Source organism: Salvia miltiorrhiza, chromosome 8 (assembly GCF_028751815.1).
Source record: "Salvia miltiorrhiza cultivar Shanhuang (shh) chromosome 8, IMPLAD_Smil_shh, whole genome shotgun sequence".
Classification (NCBI taxonomy): Eukaryota; Viridiplantae; Streptophyta; class Magnoliopsida; order Lamiales; family Lamiaceae; genus Salvia; species Salvia miltiorrhiza.
Genome location: NC_080394.1, coordinates 51,728,401 through 51,738,999, shown reverse-complemented (window position 1 = coordinate 51,738,999; position 10,599 = coordinate 51,728,401). Strand labels below are relative to the sequence as shown.

The 10,599-nt window shown below is 45.5% G+C and overlaps 2 protein-coding genes across 2 annotated transcripts; both read left to right on the top strand.

Moving 5' to 3' along the window:
* The first annotated feature begins 1,038 nt into the window (after positions 1-1,038).
* Positions 1,039-2,242, top strand: LOC130998645 (uncharacterized). The gene is made up of 2 exons (XM_057924059.1): positions 1,039-1,707; positions 2,006-2,242. The coding sequence occupies exons 1-2, from the start codon at positions 1,039-1,041 to the stop codon at positions 2,240-2,242; spliced, it is 906 nt and encodes a 301-aa protein (XP_057780042.1).
* A 300-nt stretch (positions 2,243-2,542) lies between these two features.
* Positions 2,543-9,360, top strand: LOC130998961 (uncharacterized). The gene is made up of 3 exons (XM_057924404.1): positions 2,543-2,821; positions 8,691-8,786; positions 8,865-9,360. Exons 1-3 carry the CDS (start codon positions 2,564-2,566, stop codon positions 9,228-9,230), a joined length of 720 nt encoding a protein of 239 aa, XP_057780387.1. The 5' UTR covers positions 2,543-2,563; the 3' UTR covers positions 9,231-9,360.
* The last annotated feature ends 1,239 nt before the right edge of the window (positions 9,361-10,599 follow it).

Below are 10,599 nucleotides of genomic sequence, written 5' to 3'. Positions count from 1 at the left end.
GGCGGAAGATATTACCGACGGACCATTCCATCGGTATTGTTTTATTTTTTAGATTATTATTTAATTTTAATTTACACGACGGAATACCGACAGATATTATCCGTCGGTATTTGTTTTAAATAACCAGTCGCGTAGCCTCTTTTGCTTTAGTTCTCATCTCAGCCCTAATCCGCAAATTCCTCCAAAATCCCCAAATCGCCTCCTACAGCAACGCCGCCTGTCACCGCTCCTCTGCCGGTGAGCACGCCGCCGCCTGCATCCCCTCGGCCGGCCGTTCCTCCTGCAGCTTCTCCGCCGCCGGCCGAACCTGCTCCAGCTTCTCCGCCGCCGACTGCAACCCGCAACCCCTCCGCCGGCTGAACCTCGTCCAGCTTCTCCGCCTCCGCCTGTGCTTTCCCCGCTCCCACCGGTTGCACCTACGCCGGCTCCGGTTGCTTCCTCCGTCATAGAAATCAGGTCCGTTTCACAATTTACTCTTTTCCGCATTTAAATCTCATAATCCGAGATATAAATGTAAGGCAATTTTAGATCTGTAGGGATTTTCACTGAAAAGCAGGACGCCATTTCTTCCCGTTGATTTCTCGCTCCCTGCTGCCTGCTTCGATCTTGTTATCCTTATTCAGGTGTTTCCGCTTGGTGTCGAAATGGGTGTGGAGATATTTGGTGGGGAGGGAAAGGTTGTGGGCGAGAATTGTGAGGTCGATCCATGGTGATCTTAAGTGGGAGGGAGAAGGGCGGGAAGGGTTATCTCTGGGTAGAAGTAGAACTGGGTGGTGGCCTAGAGTCTTAGCAACTGTGGGAGAACAAGCGGGGAGTTGGTTCGTGAATTCGCTGTCGAGGGTGGTGGGAAATGGTAGGAACACAAGCTTTTGGGAGCATTTTTGGGCTGATTCGGGAAGCTTAAAGACTGCTTTTCCCAGACTTTTTCAGCTGTGTGAAAATAAAAAAGCTGTGGTTAGTGATCAGGGGGAGTGGAAGGAAGGGGGCTGGGAATGGAATTTCAAATGGAGGCGACCACTCCGGGACAGTGAGCTTGAGATGACTAATGATCTGGTGGCTGCTATCTCCTCTGTTACTTTGAACGCAGGTACTGAAGACTATTGGCGTTGGAAGGCTACAAAAGAGGGCTCATTCTCTTCTAAGTCAGCTTATGGTTTAATCAAAAGCTCAAGGATCCCGGGTTCACAAGTGAGCTTAGACAAAGAGACGATGGAACAAGTGTGGGACACACCGGCCCCACAGAAAGCAAGATTAGTCACCTGGAGAATCCTGAGGAAAAGACTCCCAACGTGCGACAACCTTAGAAGAAGGAACATCCACCTCGGAGAAGAAGAGAGCATGTGTAATGCATGTTGCCATAAAGCCGAGACTATTAATCACTTGTTCCTGGAATGCCCGAAGACGACGGCGCTCTGGAATGGTATTTTGAACTGGCTGGGGATCAATGGCCCTTGGCCAAGTGATGTCGAAGAACACTTCAAAGCTTTCGTCAACATGGGGAAGTCTAAGAGCCGAAAATTTCTTGCAGCACTTTGGATGTGCGTTATCTGGATACTGTGGAAGAGCCGGAATGATAGCCGATTCGAGGGGAAACCATGGGATATTCAGAGTGTGTTACGCGATATCAAAGTTAGACTGTGGAGTTGGAACAAGATTTTTAACCTTTCCAATCACGAGCTCAGTTTTTCCGCTTGGATGACTGAGAAGGTGACTTGTGTTTTTTTGTAACTTTGCTGTTGGATGACTAGTTGATCTAGTCTGCACCTTGATTTTTGTTGTTGGTACTTCTGGTACCGCTTCCTTTTCTATAAAATTTCCTCTTTTCTGATCAAAAAAAAAAAGGTGTTTCCGCTGCCTAATCTTCAATTTGTCTTTGTAAGTTCAAGAAGAAGAACGTCAAAAGTTAAGCTATAAATACTGAAAATGTCCAAAATTTAGTGGATAATCCAGCAGCCTGCTCCATTGTTTTTTGTTTGTTAATCCTTTCATTATTAATTTTATACAGATGGCTAGAGGAAGCAGTGACGGGCACAGTGGTAGACGAGGGCGCGGTGATGGTAGAGGGCGATCATCATCCACAGGGGCATCATCACAGGCGTCTGATGGGGGCATTCGTGATTCAGTTGCCCAGATACATTTGGCTGGAGGTAGTGGATCTGCTCCGACATCATCAGAAGATACCGTGCCCAGCAGCCACTCGAGCACGGGTCGGATTATGTTGACCATTACACCTCAGGGGTAAGTTTGTGTTATTTGATAATATTCTTTATTTCTTTCTTTTGCACTGACCATTTTATTTATTTAATAACAGTAAGATCTACCCATACGAGTACGTGCCCAAAGCATGTACTCGTATTTTCAGGCAAGTTAGGAACCCTAATGGCTTTAACTGGAAGACGACACATGATGATGTGAAGAATTTATATTTTATGGAATTCAAGGTATATTATTCACGTCCCTTCTTAAGAGTGAAGTCTAATTTAGCTTTGAATTTGATGAATTCTTTAGATTGATACTAGTTAGTGGAGTTGATAGTATCGAACAGGCAGTGAAGTTGGATTTTATGAAGAACGCGGCTCGTAGGTATAAAGATTTTGTATATGATATCAAGATGGCAAAGGATGATCCGAAGAAGGGAAGGCCACCATTTATTCATGAGCGTGAGTGGCTTGATTGGTTGAGTTACTGGAGGAGTGAGGCTGTGGTTAAGAAATCAGAAACGGCCAAAAAGTGCAGAATGTCTGAGCCTGAAGGTCCAGGAACAGGACAAGTGAAGCATAAAGGAGGCTCCAAATCTACTCTCCAGATTGCCGATGAGATTGTAAGTAACTTTTTAATTTTTCATTTAAATGTTTTTAATAGTTTGCACATATTTATACTTAATATAAATTTCAATCATTTTTAATATAAAGGCCAAAAAGAAGGGTGACTCATCCTAAAACACCTAGCGGATGGACTCGAATTTATACGAGGTCGTCCTAGGGCGGTAAGGTGACTCAAGTCGTCTCACAAGGAAGACTTAGCAGGGCTTTAACTGTGCTACTCACAAAAAACATAAAGGAAACCTAAACACTCTAATCGGATAGTTGGGTCTTACACTCTCTCTTTAAATCTAGGCGTAATTAAATAAAGCTTGTAAAATTATCTAGTGCAGAATCAACAGAAAGCATATAAATCTATCTAGGCGAAAAATAGGAAGCAGATAAAGAACGCAGGGAACTAATAAACCTAGGGTTCTAACTAGCAATTGAGAAAGCATTAGATAGTTCAATCAATCATAAAGCAACGGTTATCTAGGCGAGATTAAAGAACAAACAATTCATCAATTAAACTCGAAGCAACATTAATCTACGCGAAGGGAAAAGACTAGCATTCAAGTGTAAAGAAAGCAATAACCAAGTTCTTACAGCGAGTACGATCCAAATCTTCAATCTATGTAGTGAAAACAAACATAATCTTCAATCACCAAGTCTAAAAGATGTTTGTAGATGCTTAAACTACTCTAAAACTAAGGGGAAACAAGTGGAAATCGCCTAGGAGGCTGCTGGGGTCGAAGTCCCTCTTCAAAACCCTAAAAATCGGCTTTTAAAGGTGAAAACGTAACTGCCGGATTTGGCCAGGGACGGCGGCCGCCGTGAGACGGCGGCGCCGTGGGACGGCGCCGCCGTGGGTGGTCTTCGCAGTTTCTTCCAAGGCTGCACGGCCCGCGCCGTGGGGCCGCGGCCGCCGTCTCCACGGCGGCCGCCGCTGAGCCTGACTCCAAAACATGCTCGAAACAATGCCAAAACGCTCGGCAACTCGCGAATCCTGCACGCGACAATAGTACATCCAAAAATATCATCGAGCACGTGAAATATAGAGCAAAAAGGTACGAAACGAGCTCGAATGCACAGCAGGAAAACTCACAAAATCATCACAAAATAGAGCTAAACAACCCCCCCACACTTAAATCCTTGCTTGTCCTCAAGCAACAGTCACAACATCGACAGAAAATCCATAAGCGATTCTTCTCACTAAGCAAACACTAACCAATCCAAGTCCTTCAAGATATCAATGTCCCCAATCAGATGTTCAAAGTTAAGGTTTAAAAATGCAACAACAAGGTGATACAACTCAATCCGATCAGACCCGATTCTCCGCTAGGGGTGAATTTCCTAATGCAATTTCCTTTACAATCATATCTCATTCCTTTTTCACATTCCTTCATTTTTCACATTTCACTTCTTTTTTTTTTTTTGGGTCAAGTTATTTTCGCTCTTAATAGATGGGCCATAATTCACGAGATTGAACTTTTGGAGGTGATCCAAAATATTCTCGTGTGGTTTCCCATGCTCATAATGAAACCATTAGAGGAGCAGAGACCCAGAGCTATCAGAACTCAACAACCAACCAAACAATTCAGCACAAAGAAAGATATTAGGAAATTGCACTGAAAACACTCCCCCTAGCATCTACCGGACAAATCACGTCAAGAGTTGCTCAACAAGGTGTTGCACCAAAACCTTAAGCTAATTACACCATGTTGGGAACAAATCAATCATGACAGACAAGGACAACAAACAACACAAACACAATCCAGAATCGCCAATGAATCACTATCAACATGCGATGCACTTAAAAACAAGCAAGAAGACAAGATAAGGGGACCATTCGCCCCAACACAAGAAAGCCCAAGAACACAACAGGAAAACACCCACAGGATTTACCAATACCAACAAACACCCCCTCCCCCCACACTTAAAATCTGGCACTGTCCTCAGTGCAAACAAAAAGAGGGGTGAAAGAGCAAACTTCCCTAAATACCGATCCCGTGGTGAGTCTGTAATGTCCCACGATGTCTGCCTCTCTCTTATCCATAGAACAAGCAGTCCCCAACGCAACAACCTGCACCAAACAACAGAAACAACAAAACACAACATAAACAAAACGAAAGAAAAACGAAACAAGGAAAAGCAAGAAAACATGGGTTGCCTCCCATGCAGCGCTAGTTTTTAAGTCGCCAGCCCGACTAAGAGAACCCCTTAACCAAAATCCGATTGAAGCTCCAGCTGCCTTAGCGCCCTTATAAACACATCTTCTTGAATTGCGGCTGCGGGTCCTCCAAAAGAGTCCTCCATGCTCATATCCTGGGATGGCCCTCTATCCACGCCTCCAACGAGATTGAGTAACCCAACCTCATCCAACTTCTCTTCCAATAGCAAAGCACACAGAAATCCTTGCTCTATATCATCTTCCTCTTGCAGCTTATCCCGAAATTCCTGCTCAATGTCAGCCTCATCCTGCAAGTTAGCAAGGAATTCCTCCACAATCTCGTCCTCCTCCTGCAACTTATTAAGGAATTCCTGCACAATACAATCCTCATCCAAGGCGTCAAATGTTTCAACATACGAGCATATTTGAATTAAGGGGGTGGGGGTAGCAGGTTTTTTATCAAAAACAGAAAATGTTACCGCTTTACCTGCCCCTACCATACTTACAGTCCCCGTACCCACATCGATGCGAGTATGGGTGGTAGCCATAAAGGGTCGGCCAAGTAGCACGAGATGCCCATTCTCGCTTCTAATCCCTTTTCCCAAATCTAGGACGACAAAATCAGCCAAAACTCTAATTCCCCTCACAACAACCTCAACATCCTCAACCAGGCCCCGTGGGCTACTAATAGAGCCGTCAGCTAGCTCTATCTTCATATTCGTGCATTTCAGCCTTTTATTACCCAATTTCTCAAAAATATCAAACGGCATCAAGTTGACTGCCGCGCCCAAATCAAGCATCCCAAACACCTTTTCAACCCCACCTAAGCTAATATCAAAAATAAAGCTACCTGGATCTCCTTGCTTGGGTGGTGGTTGGTCTCGTGCAACAGTGACGGGTGGCCGTGGCTCACTGGGGCATTGGGTAGCCTTGATTGCCTGCACAGTTTTGCTTCTCCATCCCCCCATGGTTATTGGGGCCTCGTCCTTGACTACCTCGACGGTATGAGCTTGATGCGGCTGTTGATCCTGGTTTGGGAACTTCCCCGTTGGCTGTCCTTGCTGCAGCTGATTCAATGCTCCAGTTAGCTGCCCAACTGTAGTCTCGAGGCGCTTGATGGTAGCACTCTGAGACTCCATGTTCTGTTTGGTCATCTCCATGAAGGACTGCATGGTGTCCTCGAGAGACAGCTTCTGCGGTTGAGCTTGCTTCTGAAACTGTTGGGGGGCATTCTGGTATTGCTGCTGCTGCTGAAAATTCCCTTGTTGCATAGGGAACTGCTGATACTGCTGATACTGCGGGGGCTGCTGCTGCTGATAAGCTTGATTGTAGTTCTGCTGCTGAGCTCTCCAACCCGAATTGGGGCTTTGTTGCCCTTGATTAAAGATAGGCCTCTGTTCAAATTGAGGCCGTCCCGGATAGCTCTGGGCAGCATAGACCTCTGCTTCTCCTTCAGGTGTGAATTCACCCATGCGATGGCACGCGTTGGTTCCATGACCAAGATCGCCACATATTCCACATCCTTCTGCAGGTGGCGCGTGAACTGGTGGGGCCTCTGCCTGGTTCATTCTGAGGTGTTGAACTTGCCTCATCAAATCCGCTACCTGCTTCTGAAGCTCATTGCTGGGAGCTACTGCATTGGCTTCAACCCTCCTTCCTCTAACTGATTTCTGTTGAGAACTCGCGGCAAGTGTTTCGAAGATCTCCTTGAGCTCATCAGCTGTCTTCCGGGCAATGTTGCCCCCTGCTGTACTGTCCACCATAAACTGTGCCGTCTGAATCAATCCGTCATAGAAGAACTGCATCAACATGACGGGTGCTAACTGGTGTTGTGGGCACTGGCGGAGGAGCTCTTGGAATCTCTCCCAAGCCTCATGGAGAGGCTCGTCAGCTCCTTGCATGAAGTTCATTATTTGGCTCCTAATCTCTTGAGTCTTGTGATTAGGATAGTACTTGAGCATGAACTTCTCACATGCCTCTCCCCATGTGGTGATGGAGTTCGGCGGCAAGGACAATAGCCACGTTCTCGCCCGGTCCTTGAGTGCGTAAGGTAAGCACTTGAGCCTCAACTGATCCTCGGTGAGCTCCAAAAGTGGGAAGGTCTGCACTTGAGTGCAGAAGTCGCGGATGAACTGTAAGGCATCCTCGCTCGGCATTCCATGAAAGAGCGGCAGCAAGTTCGAGTCGTTGGGCTTCAGATTATAGTTCCGGACCGCCGTGGGAAGCACTATCGCTGAGGTGCTAGTGTTTCCAATAACCGGCCTAGAGAAATCTCCCATATATTGAACATTTTGCTCCGCCATGACTTCTTGATCAAGATTGGGCCGAGCTTCTTCTTCTTCTTCCGGATGCACTAGATGTGTACCCTCAACGGCTTCCAGTGTGGGGTTGGAAGCGATTCTCACTTCACGGTCTTCCTCTCGAGACTGTGATTCCACAAGGTTTCTCGAACTGGACTCGGACTCCTTCTCCAGGCTTGAAAGAACCTCACAAGGTCGATGAATGTTGTCAAAGTAGGGCGCTAGCTTTCTCTTCAAGCTGCGGCGACCTTGCATACACAACACTAGCAAACCAAATCAAACGCACCGGAGGGAGAAAATAACCGAGTCAAAAGAAATAAACAAAAATTAAACACGGAAAACAAATGCAACACAATCAAATGCCTAAAGCCTTCCCCGGCAACGGCGCCAAAATTTGACTCATCCTAAAACACCTAGCGGATGGACTCGAATTTATACGAGGTCGTCCTAGGGCGGTAAGGTGACTCAAGTCGTCTCACAAGGAAGACTTAGCAGGGCTTTAACTGTGCTACTCACAAAAAACAAAAAAGAAACCTAAACACTCTAATCGGATAGCTGGGTCTTACACTCTCTCTTTAAATCTAGGTGTAATTAAATAAAGCTTGTAAAATTATCTAGTGCAGAATCAACAGAAAGCATATAAATCTATCTAGGCGAAAAATAGGAAGCAGATAAAGAACGCATGGAACTAATAAACCTAGGGTTCTAACTAGCAATTGAGAAAGCATTAGATAGTTCAATCAATCATAAAGCAACGGTTATCTAGGCGAGATTAAAGAACAAACAATTCATCAATTAAACTCGAAGCAACATTAATCTACGCGAAGGGAAAAGACTAGCATTCAAGTGTAAAGAAAGCAATAACCAAGTTCTTACAGCGAGTACGATCCAAATCTTCAATCTATGTAGTGAAAACAAACATAATCTTCAATCACCAAGTCTAAAAGATGTTTGTAGATGCTTAAACTACTCTAAAACTAAGGGGAAACAAGTGGAAATCGCCTAGGAGGCTGCTGGGGTCGAAGTCCCTCTTCAAAACCCTAAAAATCGGCTTTTAAAGGTGAAAACGTAACTACCGGATTTGGCCAGGGACGGCGGCCGCCGTGAGACGGCGGCCGCCGTGGGACGGCGCCGCCGTGGGTGGTCTTCGCAGTTTCTTCCAAGGCTGCACGGCCCGCGCCGTGGGGCCGCGGCCGCCGTCTCCACGGCGGCCGCCGCCGCCAGACGGCCGCGAGCCTGACTCCAAAACATGCTCGAAACAATGCCAAAACGCTCGGCAACTCGCGAATCCTGCACGCGACAATAGTACATCCAAAAAGATTATCGAGCACGTGAAATATAGAGCAAAAAGGTACGAAACGAGCTCGAATGCACAGCAGGAAAACTCACAAATTCATCACAAAATAGGGCTAAACAAAGGGCGTTGATCCCAGTCAGTGCTTCTATGACGCTTATGAGGTCCTCCACGTGAACAAAGATGGATCATATACTGACCCTAGATCTGAGACAGTTGGGGTATGTGATATAACTTTTATGATTGTTTAGTACATTATATGTTACTTATGCAATTGCAAATTTGTTTGTTAATTGTAGAGAAAAATTGAAGAGCTAAGGGAACAACAAAGTCAGCCGGTGGATGGATCTACTGAGCCACAGGCGGTGGACATGGCCAAAATATATCTTGAGGCTGTAGGTGGATTGGATAAGAAGAAGAGGTTGTTTGGTGTTGGTAGTCTGGCATCTACACTCAGGAGTGATGGTTCGAGTGGATCATCTCAGGCTCGGTCCTTAGCTTATGACGATACAATAGTTGGTCTCCAGAATAAGTTGCAGAAGGAGCGAGATGAGCGCCGACAAGAGAGTGAGAGCTTCAGGGCACACCTACTAGCACAACACGAGTACTTGACTCGCTTTTGTGCACAGTCGGGATTGCCCCCCCCACCACCTCCGCCTCTTTGACTTTGATGTGTATTACTATTTTGGATATGTAGTATGTTAGACTTGGATGTGTGTGAAAACTTATTGGGATTGTAGTATGTGAAAACATATTAGGATTGCATTTGAATGTTTGAAAACTTATTAGGATTGACTTGGATGTGTGTTATCAATAGACTTTAGTTTGATTTAAATTATCATTGTTGTTAAATAGATTGATTTCGAAAATATGTGCAAATTGTCGATAACAGGTGAAACCAAAATCTGAATAATTTCATTTTTTTTAAAAAGTATACCGACGGATTACCGACGGATATACCGTCGATACTTTTCTGGCGAACGGACGGCGGCTCCGGCGATTATTATTGACGGATTAGTCCGTCGGTTTACTGTCGAAAACTGGACGATACAGTCGTCGGCGACTTTGACTTCGGCGATGGACCTTCGGTCGTCAATCCGTCGGTAATAGACAACGGACTATTTTATCCGTCGGTGTACTGTTTACCGACGCGTCTTTTAACGTCGAGCCGTCGACGTCGGTGCTCCGTCGGAATCTTATTTTACCGACGAAAAAATCCGTCGGTGATCGCAGTTTATGTTGTAGTGAGAGTTGAAAAGGTGACGTGGGTCCCAAAAATTCTTCTAAGCCCGTCCGGAGAATTTTGTTTGGAAAGAGGGCTAAGACAAGGTGATCCTCTATCACCTTTCCTCTTCTTGGTCGTGGCGGAAGGTTTAAACATACTAGTGGAAAGAGCAGTTAACAATCAATTGTTGGAGCCGGTCTCGATTGGGAATGAAGGAATGAAGATCTCTCATTTGCAGCATGCGGATGACACTATGCTCGTTGCCACATATAAGAAGGAAAATGCGTGGTCTTTCAAGAGTTTACTCAAGCTTTTTGAACTACTTTCTGGTTTAAAGGTGAACTTTGACAAAAGTAGCCTTGTGGGCGTCGGTACAACAGTGGAAAGAAATGAAGAAATGGCGCGTATTCTCAAGTGCCGTGTGGAGGACCTGCCGATCAAATACCTCGGGGTGAAGATCGGTGCACGTCTATCGCAAACGGAGGATTGGAAGTATTTGATGGAGAAAGTCAAGAGGAAAATCGACAAATGGAGAAATCGGAAAATTTCTTTTGCCGGAAGGGTAACTTTAATTCGTTCGGTCCTGCTGTCCATTCCTATATATCAGCTGTCTTTTTTGGTCTTGAATAAAAGAGTGCTTGCCCATATTAGGTCTTTAATGTGCAATTTTCTGTGGGGTGGGAGGGTGGGCGAGAGGAAAATTCACTGGGTTAAGTTGGGAGAATTTTGTTGTGACACTAGGCATGGGGGTTTAGGCATCAAAGATTTAGAGTGTTTTAACAAGGCGTTGATGATAAAATGGCTGTGGC

Excerpts from the sequence above, each read along its gene's own strand:
- LOC130998645 (XM_057924059.1), top strand. The coding sequence starts at position 1,039 with ATGACTAATGATCTGGTGGCTGCTATCTCCTCTGTTACTTTGAACGCA. Across the intron at positions 1,708-2,005 it reads CCGCTTGGATGACTGAGAAG|ATGGCTAGAGGAAGCAGTGA; the intron begins GTGACTTGTGTT and ends AATTTTATACAG.
- LOC130998961 (XM_057924404.1), top strand. The coding sequence starts at position 2,564 with ATGAAGAACGCGGCTCGTAGGTATAAAGATTTTGTATATGATATCAAG. Across the intron at positions 2,822-8,690 it reads TCCAGATTGCCGATGAGATT|GGCGTTGATCCCAGTCAGTG; the intron begins GTAAGTAACTTT and ends GGCTAAACAAAG. Across the intron at positions 8,787-8,864 it reads CTAGATCTGAGACAGTTGGG|AGAAAAATTGAAGAGCTAAG; the intron begins GTATGTGATATA and ends TGTTAATTGTAG.